This window comes from Hyalella azteca, unplaced genomic scaffold (genome assembly GCF_000764305.2).
Source record: "Hyalella azteca isolate HAZT.00-mixed unplaced genomic scaffold, Hazt_2.0.2 contig11457, whole genome shotgun sequence".
NCBI lineage: Eukaryota > Metazoa > Arthropoda > Malacostraca > Amphipoda > Hyalellidae > Hyalella > Hyalella azteca.
Genome location: NW_025941456.1, coordinates 241,198 through 258,602, shown reverse-complemented (window position 1 = coordinate 258,602; position 17,405 = coordinate 241,198). Strand labels below are relative to the sequence as shown.

The window sequence follows — 17,405 nt, the reverse complement described above, 5'->3', positions numbered from 1 at the left end:
TAACTTACGACGTACGAGTACGCGTGACTATGCTGCCTCGGTCATCTCTGACCTCAGCATCGCAAATCCCGGACTACTAATCAGAAATCCGGCGCTAATCGAGAGTAATCAGGCGAGTCGTTCGATTAATCCCCGCGTAATGGGAAAAATCTACTAAAACAGGGAGCGAGAGGGGCGGGGGTTTAAGATGGGGGCAGTGAGAGAGAGCGAGGGGGGTGGCAGGTGTTGCCTTATTTCAGTAGAGAGATAATGAGGAAAGTATGAGCAAGAAGAGGGGAAATAGAGAGAAAATTAAAGCTGGCATAAGAGTCGTACGTAGAGGAAAGAGTAAAAAGAAGCGTTTTGAAGTAAAAATTGTGAAAAATGGACCTTTTAACGCCATTTTTACCTGAAAATATATTCAGGGATTAAATACGTTCCGTTGGCGATGTGAGTTTAATTGATGCTGTTTGTAAATGATGGAGAAGCAGGACATTGTATTGGGGCTTGAAGTGTTCAAAACTGATAATACGTTTCCGAGTTGTTGTATGGCCAGTTCGCTGATATGTGTCTGTGTTGTAGACTTTGTAGTCTGTGTTGCGTCTTTGTTGTGTCTCTTGTGTCTGTGTTGTAGTCTGTATAGAGCAGTCTGTATTGTAGTCTTTAGTGTAGTTGTTGGATCTGCGTGTAAGTCCCCACCGATGAGCCGCAATCCGTCGACTGGGCCATACAAAGCCCTAGTCTCACACAACGCTTGTATTCTCTATTATCAACAGTAAGGAAATTTGAGTCACACGTACGAAAAATTATCAACAGGAGAAATACGCACAAGAGAATTTAGCACGAGTTTAGCGGTGAGCGTATAAATGAAAATTGCACGTTCCTGAGATGACGAAGTGAAGAGAACAACGATTATTATCCAGCAACATATATCAGTAATGCATCCTTCACTCGTCATCGAAATGGACATAAAACGGAAAGAAATTAATTTTGATTACAAGAACTCACTAAAAATACACGAAAAGTACTAAAAAGTACAACGAAAGCCCAAATGATTCGTTACAAGGCAATTGTAAAGTTGAGCCTCATCCATAGTTGATTGGCCGCCTGTAATTCATGGGTGATTGGCCGCACATAAGCCGCCTGTAATTCATAGGTGATTGGCCGCACATAAGCCGCCTGTAATTCATCACAGGAACTATAGAGTATCTGCGGGCGCAGTGAGGCGTAAATATTCTCAGTGACGTTCGGGAACTCGCGGCCTAAAACTCAAGTTTTGGCCCGGCCCGACGGGGGCATCCTTTCTGATTCTCAGGCCGCTAAGTTGCGACGCAAACTGCGGCCAAGTTTTAGGCGCAACTAAAAGCTCACCTAACTGTAGAACTGGGGTTTGATTTTAACAGTGGACCGAGGCTATAAATTCATTATGTTTTGTCCTCCACATTTGGACTGGATTTGTCTATGCAACAATTTGTTCAGTGAAACGTTCTCTCCTTCGTTTGACAGGGTATTTTGTTCGTATGAAAGATAGCGTGGCATGGTTTGGATGCATGTAGATTCATCACGCACAAACGATGTTCTCACTCGTGACGTGACGGTCTCGCTTGCTTATTATAACTTATTATTTTGCTTCTATATTATTATTTTGCTATTATTTGTTACCAGCAACACTCATGTGGAGTCGAAGTCAAATCCAAGAAACCTCTCATGACTTGCAGACAATTCAAAAAAATTGTCAACAATTTGTTTGCGAAACTGTTGCCTTCTTTGGCGGTCGCGATAAAAATTGTATTCTAAGAAATATTCGAGAGGCTTTTAACAGCTTATTTGGGCTGGAAGTGTTTGAACAAGTTAGAGTCTCAGGCCGGTCTTGGAAGCCTTTCATCCCGGCGGGCCAAGTCTCGGTGGCCTTCTTCAAGCAGAAGTCGAAAACACATTAAACTTTCAGGCTGCTTTCCCCTGAAAAATAAATGCATTCACTCGTAAAGATAACCTGAGTCGACAACCGAACTTCGCTTCACTAGTGAGAGTTTCATTTAAGACATCTGTTCCAAACTTTAATAATTTCAATCACTCTGGTTGTTTATCTCCATGCCTTACAATAAAAACAATAAATAAAACTAGTCCTGCATTCAGTGCGACAACAGATCGCAGGACTCTGATCAGCAATTTTTTTTAACTGATAGCAGACTTTTCCTGAAAATTAAGTTTCAACTCAGAATAAGTTATGGCGTATAAACTTATGGACGTAATGAAGCAAAACTAAAACAATTGATGCCTCAATAAAAATAAAATGCCTTATTAATAGTAGAAGAAATGAAGACTTGATTGATTAATGAAATTACGACTTGAATTTCAACATTAGCTAAATTAGGTGCAAGCGTGAGAGAAGTAAACAGCGTCCGTTTATTTCACATTAGCGATAATTTAGATTTATTACTGGAGGTACACACATAAACCTTGGCATTGGACATGCTATTTTGTATCTAATTACAGAAGTTACCTCCATCCATAGAGCCAAAAATTAAAAAAAAGTTGAATAAATATTACGGCTTCAAATTAAATTTATTTATTTTCTTAAAATATTGGCATTGCCAGAAAGTTTTCTCGATGCTCTTCAGTCGGAACTGCGAGCCGGATTCGGTCATGGTTGAAAATTCTAGAGAATACAAACGTTCGAAATTCACAGACCGAAATAGAAGCTTACAAATTTAGTTAAGCAGCAATTATATAGTCGTTTTCCATCTGTCCAACGAGAAGAACTTTCATCACCCGAGTAGATGGCGCTGCTAATGCGACTGCTTAGCTGAGCTGATTACTTTTCGATGATTTGTTACCTCGTCAACAGAAGCTTTTTGTTGAAGTCTTACAGCACCATGGCGTACCCCCTTCCCCCTCCCTCAAGTCTTACAGCACCGTGGCGTACCCCCTTCCCCCTCCCTCAAGTCTTACAGCACCGTGGCGTACCCCCTTCCCCCTCCCTCAAGTCTTACAGCACCGTGGCGTACCCCCTTCCCCCTCCCTCAAGTCTTACAGCACCGTGGCGTACCCCCTTCCCCCTCCCTCAAGTCTTACAGCACCGTGGCGTACCCCCTTCCCNTCCCCCTTCCCCTCCTCCCCCCCCCTATCAATCAATTTTGATTTATCAACGCGATTTTAAAAGCAGTGGACACGACGGCGCGGCACAGATGCGCTGCCGTCCGCTCTGACGGACTGTCGCCGGCCATTAGTGATAACGAACTGCGTCCGGGGATAATTATTTAGCCCGTCACGGGGGCGGGGTAACAGTGAAAACTGAGTAATATACGGGATAATTAGTAAGCCCGTCACGGGAGCGGAGTAACAGAGAACTCGCAGTGAAATAAGGGATAATTATTTAGCCCGTCACGGGAGCGGGGTAATAGTGAACTGGCAGTGAAATAATGGATAATTATTTAACCCGTCACGGGAGCGGGGTAAAAGTGAACTCGCAGTGAAATAATGGATAATTATTTAGCCCGTCACGGGAGCGGGGTAACAGTGAATTCACTGAGTAGTATACGGGATAATTAGTTAGCCCGTCACGGGAGCGGGGTAATGGCGAACTTAAAGTGAAGTATTGGCTCGTGGATACTAGAACTGCAAGTGCAAATCTAAAATGCAAAAGGTTATTTCCATATTTCTGCAAATAACCAGAAATATGAAGAGACATTCTCGACATTTTCCATACCACGAGTTTATTTAAAATATTTACATAATCATTGCAACAAATGAAGAATAATAATAATCAAATCTCTGAGCAGAACATTAAGAGAAAATTAGAGCCAGCTTATTGGAAGCCTATAAATGCCTTCAGGCTTGATTCCTATAAAACATTTTAATTAAGAACCGATGAAGCACTTTAATTAAGAACCTATGAAGAATTTTAATTAAGAACATATGGAGCACTTTAATGAAGAACCTTTGAAGCACTTTAATTAAGAAGTTATGAAGCACTTTAATTAAGAACCTCTGGGACCTTAATGAAGAACCTTTGAAGCATTTTAATTAAAAACTTATGAAGCACTTGAAATTAAGAAGCTATGAAGCACTTTAATTAAGAACCTATGAAGCATTTTAATTAAGAACCTATGAAGCATTTCAATTAAGAACCAATGGAGCACTTTAATTAAGAACCTATGAACAATTTTAATTAAGAACCTAAAATAATCTCACCAGCGCCCGCCCCAGGAAGGCATGAGAAGTTTTCTCACACCACAAAGGGCGCGCATGAGGAATGCAGGAGAGCACAGCTCTGCGCCTGCGGGTCCTGAGAAGGTCGCCGCGCTGCCTCATCATAAGAACCTAAAATAATCTCACCAGCGCCCGCCCCAGGAAGGCATGAGAAGTTTTCTCACACCACAAAGGGCGCGCATGAGGAATGCAAGAGAGCACAGCTCTACAGGTCCTGAGAAGGTCGCCGCGCTGCCTCATCAGAACCATGACAGTTTTTATACAAGCCTTCGTGGACGGATCGAAGACCAATTCAAGTTTTGCAACGTGGACAGGACATAAGAATTAGTTTAATAACAGGGCATTAAACATATTTATATAAATTAATTGTTTGTGATAAACGTAGCTATTGCGTGGCAAGAAAAAGTCAGATTTTTTCGCATGCGTTCAGTTCGCACATTAAGTGGCGCTTGCACTTAATGTGGGAACATTAAGTGCAAGCATTTAATTAATTTCAAACTTATAATTAAGGCGCGCTGCTTCGCAGCTCTTGCATGGCAGATCAATATTATTCACTTGGTGAAACAAACATGAATGACCAAGCTGATGACTAGGTCATTGACTTCAGCCGATGAAAAGGCGTGCAAATTGTAAAAAAATAACTGAGTTCGGAGTTGAGTTTTCAAACTTTGAAGCGGTCGGTCATCTTACGTGAGCCGTAGCTATCGGCGACTTGATCAGCTAACATTAAAAATTTACTCATGATTCTTCGAGTAGTCAAAAATTTATATGTAAAATCATCGCCGTCACTCCTGAATGTACCACAACCACTACGAGCACCACGTACATCAACAACAGAGTACAGTATTGTTATGAAGAATATGGCTCTCTTTTGATAACGTGATCAGATTGAAAAAAAAAATCAATCTGATCACGTTATCGAAAAATATTCAAGGTGCGGTAAATTGTGATAGTACTCAAAACAAACGAAAGAACTTATATTGTTACTGTTATGTTATTATAACTACTAAGTTATTACAAAGTTTCAATACTAATCTAAATTATAAAACAAATAATAAGGAAGATAATAGTCACAAAGCACACACGAATAAATAAATAATAATAGATAAAATTTTTTAACCAATCAACCGCGAAATCTGCTTACAAAATGAATTTGACTTACGCTCATATGCTCTGGTTTTAGAATAGAATAATAATTTAATTTAGAATAATTCTTACAAAGTTTTTCCCTAAAACAGCACGCCACAATTCCATATAATGAAAATACCCAATTATAAACCTAAATCAGCACCACACCAATGAAATATCACAGCAGGTTCTTTATCGTGCCATCAACCTTGCTTTTAATAACTTCTAAATTGAAACTTATACAACATCAGCACAGCAAGGACCTCATCACTAACAAGCACAGCTATCGTGTCATCACGCCTCCAGTCTATAACGTCCCAATTCAATAACTTATATATATAGACTTACACGTCATCAAAAGCACCACAGCAAAAACAAACCGCATCACTCATCAGCATCTTAATCGCGCAGTGATCTATATCAACACCATAAACCTAATATCAGTACCTAATGGCCTAGATACATCAGCACCACAAACCTAATATCAGTAGGCTACCTAATAACCTATAGATACATGCCTACATCAGAACCACAAGCACCATTTCAATAAAAAGACACATCATTTTTTTTATCGTGCAGTCGCGCTTCCAATCCATAACCCCTCAATTAAATAACTAATATACAGACCTACATGAGCACCACAAGCACCATTTCAATAAAAAGACACATCATGTTTTTTATCGAGCCATCACGCCTCCAATCCATAACCCCTCAATTAAATAAGTTATATACAGACCTACATGAGCACCACAAGCACCACATCAATAAGCTAGCTGGACCAGCAGCAGCCGCAGCTATCACGGCCATCAGGAGCGTCAAAGCTTCATTATGTTTTCAGCGCCTGGGCGAGTGCGGCCGAGCCTCCTTTGTTGGCCGTCCAGGAAGACCCTGAAATTATTATTGGCACCGTCGAGAGCGTAAAGGCCCAACACTCGTTTACTTTTACTGTAATTGATGTCGTATATAAAGGCCACAAGCCAACTAGTGAACGAGGCTCTTGTGTACGCAATGAAAACGTTCTCGGTCTGCCTTGCACTGCCGTCTCTGTATCATTTCTGGCTTCGTTAAGAAAGTTGTTGCAGGAATTATAAAGTATTTCCTGCAGCACTGACGAGATAAGGACTGCCTGCAACGTAGCGGCTGACATTGAACAAAGCAACATCGGGGCAGTGAGACCGAAGGTTTTAAATTCGTTTGTCGAACAATATTACAAAGGCGCAATGTATTAAATGAGGTCTTGAATGAGGTCCCATTTTCAGCCGCAGTTAATTGCCTTCAATGTCTGCAGAAGACCAAGGAAGTATCCACCTCGCGCTTATTATGATAAGGGAAAAATATATGTAGTTACAAGCTATAAATACATAGCGGAGATTCTGTTGAACTGCATATGAAAGCTACATCTCTGGTTAGCTTAATTAATTAAAGAAGTCCAGCGCGAATTAATCAAGCGTTCTAGTTTGAGTCTTAACCATGTGGCCTCTCACAGCCTTCATGAAGCGGTGCAAACATTGTAGTCATTATATTCATGAAAATTTGAGACCATCTTTCCCCTTGCCTGCACTTCTTCCTCAGCTGTTACCCTCACTCTTTATAGATCATTGAAGCAGCAAGTGCTAATTGTTGGTGCTAGGCTGAAGAATATTGCTGTCTTCACTGCTTCGGCTCACGCGTAAATGCAGCCTTAATAACCCAGCACTTAAATGACTTTGGCTTTATGAGCTAATAACCTTTTCTCTCACAAATAAATTCTAACACCTAAAATACCTACCGATAATTAAAATGAGACTATAAATAAACCTTGACTCACACTTGATTAAAATTCATGCATCAGAAGCAGATGGTGATGAATATCAGTTAACATAGGTTGAGTTTCTTGGAGTTCGCTGTACAGCAGTCTCATATTAAAATATTTCGCGCTTAAAACGCTTATAAGTCTTATGTGTTACACCATACAATTGTTTATTCTCATAGATAATAATTGCAATAATTGTTGCCGTAAAATTATTCTCAGAGCTTTGAAATCCCCACAAAATGCCGACATCGCGAACTGAGAAGATATCCTTTTCATTTGGTCACGGGTTCAAAAAAGTGCTCTACGTGGATACATTACAGCTAAATTAAATTTATTATCTACAAATTATTCGAAACAAGCGTGTAGAAATTTATAAATTTATACAAGCAAATAAATGTGCAAGAAAATGAGCTAATTTCTGGCAATCGTGTCGAGAAGAATGCTCGGGAGAGCTCACAAATATCCTTCTCTATCCTGATAGTATAGATGGGCGAGGTAGGCGACCGCAGTCTATCGAGATGTCGTGGCGATATGCGATTGCTTCATCGATATCGCGGGACGATATTACTCCACGAGACTGTGTCGCTCGCTCTGGTTGGGTTATTGCCGCTCGTGGAGATAGAGGGAGAGTCGACATGGGGAGGGAAAAGTGAGAAGATAGACGAAGAGATTCGAAGAGTTTTTAGAGAAGAGATTGCGTAATGAAAATTAGGGTGATGTTAAAGCCTAGTGAACAGACATAGAGCGCATAACCTTGAGTGACTAAAACGAAACAAGTTTGAAGACATTTCATGAGTAGATCGGAGGAAAGTGAATGGTGATTTTTTATTATGAGAAGAAAGATGAGCTTAGAAATAAAAACAATTGAATGAAATTGAATGATTTGAAGGCATAGAACTAAAATGTGGCCTTTTCATAGCTAGGTTTTGACACATTAACATTATAACACATTTGAAGATAATTTACATCTGAGAATCGAGATATAATCAAGATATCTGAGAGAAATGACAGATATCACGGGGAATAAAACCTGATAGGTTTAGGTCGGCTCAGGTCATGTGATAACTTGTCATGTGATGACTTGTCATGTGATGACTTGTCATGTGATAACTTGTCATGTGATAACTTGTCATGTGATGACTTGTCATGTGATAACTTGTCATGTGATAACTTGTCATGTGATAACTTGTGATAACTTGTCATGTCATACCTTGTCATGCCATAATTTGTCATGTCATAATTTGTCATGTCATAACTTGTCATGTCATTACTTGTCATGTGATAACTTGTCATGTAATAACTTGTCATGTGATAACTTGTCATGTGATAACTTGTCATGTGATAACTTGCCATGTAATAACTTGTCATGTGATAACTTGCCATGTAATAACTTGTCATGTGATAACTTGTCATGTGATAACTTGTCATGTGATAACTTGTCATGTGATAACTTATCATTAACTTGTTAGCTGGAGTTGTTTACATGACAAGTGGATGTCATGCACAAGTACTAACTCTACACGTCATGAACTAGGTTTAACCCTCTACCGCCTGACATGAGTAGGAGCAATATTGTCACAAGCCTACTTCCCAGAAAGGATACGTTCCAGTGAGCGAAAAAAGACTTGCACTGATGGTTGCCGCCACGTACAACTTTAAAATGTTCTCTGTTGCGTACAAACGTCCTCAGGTTGATACACTCAATAGTTTATGTATAATTTAACTTGAAAGTAATATTCCCGGAGAGAGTATAAAGGGTTACGAGTAGCGCAGCCGATGCGCTGCTCGCAACAACGGCAGATTAATCAATGATCGAGCAGATACCGCTGCTCCTGAATACGGTTCCGTCCGAGCTAAGGAGATCATGAGAGAACTTCACGTCACACCCGTGCAGGGCGCGACAACGGAGCAAGCCGTAACAAATCATGCTGTTTATGATTGATTTGTAGCAGATCATGCCACAACAGGTCAATTCGTGGCTGTTACAACAGGTCAATTTGTAGCAGATCATGTTACAACAGTCAATTTGTAGCAGATCATGTTACAACAGGTCAATTTGTAGCAGACCATGTTACAACAGGTCAATTTGTAGCAGATCATGTTACAACAGTCAATTTGTAGCAGATCATGTTACAACAGGTCAATTTGTAGCAGATCATGTTACAACAGGTCAATTTGTAGCAGATCATGTTACAACAGTCAATTTGTAGCAGATCATGTTACAACAGGTCAATTTGTAGCAGATCATGTTACAACAGTCAATTTGTAGCAGATCATGTTACAACAGGTCAATTTGTAGCAGATCATGTTACAACAGTCAATTTGTAGCAGATCATGTTACAACAGGTCAATTTGTAGCAGATCATGTTACAACAGTCAATTTGTAGCAGATCATGTTACAACAGGTCAATTTGTAGCAGATCATGTTACAACAGTCAATTTGTAGCAGATCATGTTACAACAGGTNGCTTAATCAGCATGCTCAGCCCGAGCAGCATGAGCAGCATGAGCTGCTTAATCAGCATGCTCAGCCCGAGCAGCATGAGCAGCATGAGCCTCTTAATCAGCATGCTCAGCCCGAGCAGCATGAGCAGCATGAGCCTCTTAATCAGCATGCTCAGACCGAGCAGCATGACAGTGCAGGAGCAGGCATGAGCCCGGCTGTCATCAGGCTTCTGCCTCAATGTGCTGGCGAGCGTATCACTCTGATATACTGAATTAACTACAAAAATGGCAGTCCCTACATTGGAGTAGGAACGTCGCGTTAATAAACTGCATTTTTGGTCTGGATGCGCATCGATCGCTAAAAATCTCGTTTCTCTCGTAATTTTTTTAAGATATACCCTTTAGAATAGCGGTACACTAGTGAAATACAATGGTATACAATTTAAACTACTGCGTTAGGTTGTTGCAGCCATCGGCCATACATAAGGGCTAACAGAAGTCGGGATAAAAAAAGGGCAATGAAGTGAGGGAAAACGCAATGAAGATGTCGTCGAGCAGATTTTGCTAAAATCATACGGTGTGATTATTAGATTGCGCTGTCATTAGAGAATATTACAGTCAAAGTATGATATCATTATATTCTGCTATAAGTAGTGTTGTAGTGCAGATTGATTAGAGCACATATTGACTGCTAGTATCAGATTGTACTGCTATCAGATAGTGCAATTTTTGGACTGTGCTCCCATCAGATTGTGCAATTATCATATTGTACTAAGCTAAGATTGTGCAAATATCATATTGTGCTATTATGAGATTGTGCAAATATCATATTGTGCTATTATGAGATTGTGCAAATATCATATTGTGCTATTATGAGATTGTGCAAATATCATATTGTGCTATTATCAGATTGCGCAAACATCAGATTGTGCTAATATCATTTTGTGCTATCATCAGATTGTGCTAGTATCAGATTGTGCTAGTATCAGATTGTTCTAGTATCAGATAGTGCTAGTATCAGATTGTGCTAGTATCAGATTGTGCTAGTACTGTCTCTTATACACATCTAGATGTGTATAAGAGACAGGTACGATATCCTGCACATGCCGTACAATATCCTGCACATGACGTACGTCATGTGCAGGATATCGTCTGTCTCTTATACACATCTAGATGTGTATAAGAGACAGTGTTACAACAGGTCAGTTCGTTACAGATCATGTTACAACAGGTCGATTCGTAGCAGATCATGTTACAACAGGTCAATTCGTAGCAGATCATGTTACAACAGGTCAATTCGTAGCAGATCATGTTACAACAGGTCAATTCGTAGCAGATCATGTTACAAATGGTCAATTTGTAACACATCATGTTACAACAGGTGAAATACTCTTTACTGTTAATATTGTAACAGGTAATTCGTTACAGTATATGTTAAAAGAGGTTAATTCTTTACAGTTTATGTTGTAACAGGTCATATTAGACGATTAATAAGATGAATGAAATAACTTCGACAATTGGACACGTAACCGTACGCTACCTTTCGCGGAAATGAACATCATTATGGGTGAGATATGGAAGTGTAGCGCACAGCCGAGCCTGACGTTACTTCTACCGCAGTGCCGCCCCACATCGTCGACAGCGACTCGTCAGGCGACGTAATGGTGCAGGAAGGCGCCAACGTGACCATGTCTTGCGCTGCTACTGGACACCCACCGCCTGACATCCTGTGGCGTCGAGAGGACGGCAAGCGCATCAGCGTCAACCGCACGCACTCAGGTGGGGGCAGCAGCGTCAACCGCACGCANAGGATCCCTTGTGAATCAAGTCACGAAAAATTCAAGAATCGGCAACAGGCCATGGGCCTATTTCTTCAGTGCCGACATTTCTATTCTATTCTAATATAAATGTAATATAAGCCTAAACATTCCACTGTTTGTATGACTGACCACCACTTCTTAGCTTTACGACTCTGAACCTCGATTGAACAGTGGCTGAGTTCTCGGGTTCAGAGCTGCGGCTGAGCAGAGTGAGCAGAACGGACATGGCTGCGTACCTCTGCATTGCCAGGAACGGCGTCCCACCCATTGTCAGCAAAAGGATCAAAGTCAGCGTCGACTGTAAGAACTTTACCAGTTATTATACAGTTCTTAGCAAGACCTTACCATATGTTATGTAGGCAAGACCTTAATAGTCCTAATATATAGGCGCGATCTTATAAGTATAAAGTCAGCGTCGACTGTGAGAACTTTACCAGTTCTCATTTAGTTCTTAGCAAGAATTTACCAGTTATTATGTAAGTACAACCTTACTACTCCTAATATAGGCACGATCTTATAAGTATTTGAGTCTAAACTCTAGTTAAATAATCATATATAATTCATGACAGGCATCACAATTTTTTAGTTCTGTCTTTTACCGTCCACAATTGAGGAGGATGTGGAACCAGCATCACAATTTTCTTTCACTAACAATTATAAATGTATACAAACTTCCTCCCACAGTCCCCCCCATGATGAACATCCCCCACCAGCTAGTGGGCGCCCCCTTGGGGTTCAGCTTCACGCTGGAGTGCACAATTGAGGCTCATCCCCAAGCCCTGACTTACTGGACCCGCGGGCCTGGGGCCATGATCCACCACAGCGACAAGTTCTTCATCTCCGAGACTGTGGGTGTCCAGTGCGGGTGATATATACCCTCAACATGGGTGATCTGAACCCTTCACGGGGGTGATTCATACCATACAAGGGGTCATTTATACTCCGTAAGTGTGTGATCCGTACCCCTCACGGGGTGATCTGTAACCCTAACGGGGGTGATGTGTACCTCTCACGGGGGTGATTTATAACCCCTCACGAGGGTGATCTATTAACCCTCACGAGAAGGATCTATTACCCCTCACGAGGGTGATCTATGCCCCTCACGGGGGTGATCTACACCCCTCACGAGGGTGATCTATACCCTCGGGGGTGATCTATTACCCCTCACGAAGGTGATCTGTACCCTCACGAGGGTGATCTATTACCCCTCACGAGGGTAATCTGTCCCCTCACGGGGGTGATCTATACCTTCACGGGGGTGGTCTATTACCCATCACGGGGGTGATCTATAACCCCTCACGGGGGTGATCTATAACCCCTCACGGGGGTGATCTATTACCCCTAACTGGGGTGATCTATACCCCTCACGGGGGTGATCTATACCCCTTACGAGGGTGATCTATTTACCTTCAAGGGGTGATCTATACCCCTCACGGGGGTGATCTATTACCCCTCACGGGGGGGGATCTATATCCCTCACGGGGGTGATCTGTACCTCTCACGGAGGTGATCTAACCCTCTCACAGGTGGTCTACACCCCTCACGGGGGTGATCTGTACCCCTCACGAGGGTGATCTGTACACCACACTGGGGTGATTAATATCCCTCTTGCGAGCGATCAATTCCCTCTGGTGGATGGTCGATCCTTTCACATCGCTGATACTGTTTGCGTAGGTGAGCAATGTCTAGAGCGCAACGAGGAGTAGGATAAATGGAATAAGAAACCATTGAACGATAATTTTCACATACTTACAAAAATAGAGACCGTTCACTGCAAAGTTTTCAACGTCATTTTGAAGCTTTACCGCATTGAATGGGAGTTTTGCGTGCGATAATTTAGGTAATGTTTACCATGTCTCTTGGTACGGAGCCTAAGGCACTCACATGATGCCTTCCTTTGCAGCCTGAGACGAAGCCGTATAAGGCACTCACATAACGCCTTACTTTGCAGCCTGGAACGGAGCCGTAAGGCACTCACATGACGCCTTACTTTGTAGCCTGAGACAGAGCCGTAAGGCACTAACATGACGCCCAACTTTGCAGCCTGGGACGGAACCGTGCCGCACTCACATGACGCCTTACTTTGCAGCCTGGGACGGAGCCGTACCGCACTCACATGACGCCTTACTTTGCAGCCTGGGACGGAGCCGTACCACACTCAAATGAAGCCTTACTTTGCAGCCTGGGACGGAGCCGTACCGCACTCACATGAAGCTCACGGTCAAGGACCTGCAAGAAGAAGACTTTGGCTCGTACAAATGTGTGGCCAAGAACTCCCGTGGCGAAACGGAGGGCGAAATGAAGCTCTACAGTGAGTCTTGTCGGGTCAAAGCGGCATACCTACACTTTATCTGAAGATCATTCCTCACTGATAATTTTTTGATAGACATGGACTGTAGAATGTTGTTGAATGTTTGGTCCTAAACAATATCTTCATTAGACAGAACTGGTAAAATTCACTTTAAGCAAAATAATCCAAATCAATAATGAACGTCGAGTTTACGATCCAATATTCAATTATCTCGATGATCGCAGCGATCATTATTAGACAGGAACGAAAAGCATTACGACCACATAACAAAATTCAGACGTAGGCTACAATAAGAAGATATCCCATTCATGAGATTTTTTTGTAAAACGTCAAGGTAGTTTTGATTTTGCTTTTCGCGACAAATAATACCTACCTATCTATTATTGAAAACTTATTTGACTCCGAGTTCGTGATATGTTATGAAGTATTATATTAAATAAATAATGGGTTCTTAAATGATGATTCAACATCAACGTTATTGGTTCAGATTTTTTTTTATGATAAATAGTCTTGACATCGCGCGAAAATGTTTTTATCTCTTGCCGTTGCGTCTAGGAATAATAAGAGGAAGATGTGGTTCAGTCAGGAAAAATGAAAAACGAAAGGCTCAAAGATGTCTTGTTCTATCCTGCGGATTTAAGCAAAAAATTCAGATAAGAATCGAAGGTTACTTCATCAGCCAATGAAGAGGCAGGAGCGGAAGTTTTTGCTAGCGTCAAGAAGTGCGGCTGCGATCTCATCCTTCTTCTTATTCGGGTCACACGGACGACGAAAAACCCACACGGCCTTTCCTTGCTGATTGCGACGTCGGCCTACACGGCAACTAACGTTCACGGTCGCGAGGCCGTATGCACACGGCGGCTAACGGATCACAACCCCGTATTATTTATTGCTCCCAGTGGTTACTTAATCAAGAGAACATCTATTTATTTCAAAATAATCAGCTTGCATAGTAATTCGACATGTTGTAAGCATTGAAGTTCTAAATTAAGTTTTATTTCTCAGCGACTATGTTCAGCACATAAGCTTGCTTATTCTGCCTGGACGGCTGCAGCGGTCAAACGTTCATGATGGAGTGAGGTTTGGTACAATAATTGCAGCACGAAGCGTACAAGTACTATGGAGTAATTCGTTTTAGTTTTTCATCAAATTAATGCCATTGCCTAAAGAAGGGCTAATGAATGCATCAGAAATCGAAACATTAATGTGGATCTAATTATTTCATTCCAACTCCTACGTTTGGTGCGAACAAATTATGGCAAACAAACTTATATTCCTAGTAATTCTTCCTGCAGTTCTAAAGTCATCTCTGATTCCCTGGAAGCACGAAATCGCGCAGCAGCATGGCAAGGCCTGGTATTTAGAACTCGGTTGCCATCGCAGCAGACGACGTTTCTAATTGTTTACTCAGAGTGCCGCGTTCACGAGACGCTGATTTCAGACGCGCACTTCAGTCGACGTCTCGTCTGTCGTTGAATTCCAGGCGCGTTTTGCCGTGACTTGGAATGTTTCATTAGGAATGGTAATGAAGCGGCAGGAATTACATGCCTCATTGATTATCCTAGCCTGCTATTTTCACGCATTCATTAGCCGTAGAGCAAAAACATGCGAGGCAAACTTTCAAATTAAATTGTAAGTAAGTGAAATTTATTTTTCATATATGTAATTACTGGTTTAGGCAAATAAAACACTTATGAATTTAGTGCTGAGTTTGAAGTGAAAATATTCCTTAAGTCTTGTGACTAATTACAATGTATTGCGTCTAAATATTTACAATGTATGACTGAAAATGTCACTGGAAATCTACAGTTTACTTTGTTGTATTTTTCTTCAGAATCGCAACCTCCAACACCAGTGCCGACGAGCCCGCCCTTCTTTCTCGACAAAATCTTCAAAGGTGATTGCCGATAGTCTTTTAATGAATGCAGTGACAATCCTTAGTTTAGTTTAACTTGAAATGAAGTTTTAAATATCACTGTTCATAAGATTATAGAACTGACTTTGTTTTTCATTACCGTGCACCAAAATAATCATTACTGGTTCTAAAACCGTATCATCCAGCGGTGAGGTCCTTCATTTAAATGCAGTACTTCTTGTTGAGTATGAATATGATTAATTACTTCATGTCGCTCTAATAATTCTTTTCACTCCATTTGTGGGTTTTATTGGAAATGTAGTAAATATAAATACACTTGACCTGTTAATGGGAACTAAATTTTTTCTCAATGCGTTGAATATATTTGTTACAACAGGTCTCTGTTTGTCTCTATGCATCCAACGCGAGAGCGTTGAAAATAGTTGCCACAACAGTCTTCTGTTTGATGCATTCAACGCGCGGGCGTTGAAAATTGTTCCAACAGGCTTCTGATTGCTTCTATGCATTCAACCCAAATGCTATGAAGCTTTGCTTCCACGGAGAAATATTAGCAAAATTAGGACACATTTTGGAAATTAGAGGTGCCTACTTGGCACCTTTTGCTCTAATTAAGAGCAAGTTGATCGAAAATTTTTATCTTTTGATTTCAGTTTTGGAAGCGATGAATTAATGGCCACTAACCAGTCACTTATATGTATATTATAATATCATTATACGCTAGTTCAATTTGATAATTTGTTCCTTAAAATATTTTTCTTTTCCCACTTATCTTTACCTCTTACTTGCCTTTTCCATTCCTCACAAGGATCACACAAAATTGCCAAGAAGCCTCCCCCTCACCAGCTGTCGGCGGGGAGTGATCCCTACCACGACTTGCACTCCCCAAGCCGCTACAGCCCCAACAGACACAGCAACAACAGCGTCCTCTACAACCCCAGCTACAGAAACGTCGAGTTTGACCCCAGCTACACTGACAGGGGTTATGGGGATGGACTTCCTTTCGATGAGGGGATCATGGAGGATGGGAGAGGTCGAGGTGGGGGGGTTGGGGAGGAAGCAGGAAATTTCTTCAATATCTTCAATTCTGGGGCTTCCGCTGTCAAGTCCATAGGTTTGTTACGGTTTAGAATAGGTCTCTGCATAGTTAGAAATAAAATGAATGAGAAAAACTACTGTTGGATGGCGAATAATTATAAAATTATATAATATCACATGACTTGTAATATTAAAAAATCACTATTCGAATAATGCTCTAAAACATCAATAATTCTATTCGATCAGGCCTCAGAGACATAATTTCAATTTTGTAACTTGCGTGAAATTAATGTCTTTGCTTCGGGCAGGCGTAGCGCCATCGCTGATGCTGCTGTTGCTGCAGAGTCGCTGTTGAGGTCGGCATGGGAGCTGCAGCAAACACGAATTAACTGCACCTGCATTACGAGGATACGGGACGACGTGCGTATTTCAGGCTAATGGAAAAAAATATAACTCAGTACTCACTGCAGTGAGTGTCAGAGAGCGCATTTTCTCGTCGACGAAAACTTGAGGTCACGGACGGACGGACAGACGGACGGACAGACAGACAGACAGACAGACGGACATGGCGAGCACAATATACGAATTATCTGCACCTGCATTACAAGGATACGGGACGACGTTCGTATTTCACGCTGAAGGGGAAAAAAATATAACTCAGTACTCACTGCAGTGAAATTAATGTCTTTGCTTCGGGCAGGCGTAGCGCCATCGCTGATGCTGCTGTTGCTGCAGAGTCGCTGTTGAGGTCCGCATGGGAACTGCAGCAAACAACACGAATTATCTGCACCTGCATTACAAGGATAC

At 41.5% G+C, this 17,405-nt stretch overlaps 2 protein-coding genes across 2 annotated transcripts in view; both read left to right on the top strand.

Moving 5' to 3' along the window:
* The window catches only part of LOC108675817 (neurotrimin), a 39,593-nt gene extending 25,651 nt beyond the window's left edge, over positions 1-13,942 (top strand). The window contains exons 5-8 of the mRNA XM_018163845.2: positions 11,177-11,335; positions 11,548-11,676; positions 12,061-12,224; positions 13,558-13,942. Of these exons, the coding sequence (XP_018019334.2) occupies positions 11,177-11,335; positions 11,548-11,676; positions 12,061-12,224; positions 13,558-13,731 (626 nt within the window). The 3' untranslated portion in view covers positions 13,732-13,942. The remainder of the gene's footprint in view (positions 1-11,176; positions 11,336-11,547; positions 11,677-12,060; positions 12,225-13,557) is intronic.
* Positions 13,943-15,292: 1,350 nt separating this feature from the next.
* Positions 15,293-16,982, top strand: LOC125178630. Its single transcript, XM_047882846.1, has 4 exons — positions 15,293-15,299; positions 15,522-15,584; positions 16,369-16,674; positions 16,907-16,982. The coding sequence occupies exons 1-4, from the start codon at positions 15,293-15,295 to the stop codon at positions 16,951-16,953; spliced, it is 423 nt and encodes a 140-aa protein (XP_047738802.1). The 3' UTR covers positions 16,954-16,982.
* Positions 16,983-17,405: the final 423 nt, after the last annotated feature.

Bases quoted from the DNA above. Each gene is read 5' to 3' on its own strand.
- LOC125178630 (XM_047882846.1), top strand. The intron at 15,585-16,368 runs GTGATTGCCGAT...ATTCCTCACAAG, and splicing joins TCTCGACAAAATCTTCAAAG to GATCACACAAAATTGCCAAG. The intron at 16,675-16,906 runs GTTTGTTACGGT...TGCTTCGGGCAG, and splicing joins TTCCGCTGTCAAGTCCATAG to GCGTAGCGCCATCGCTGATG.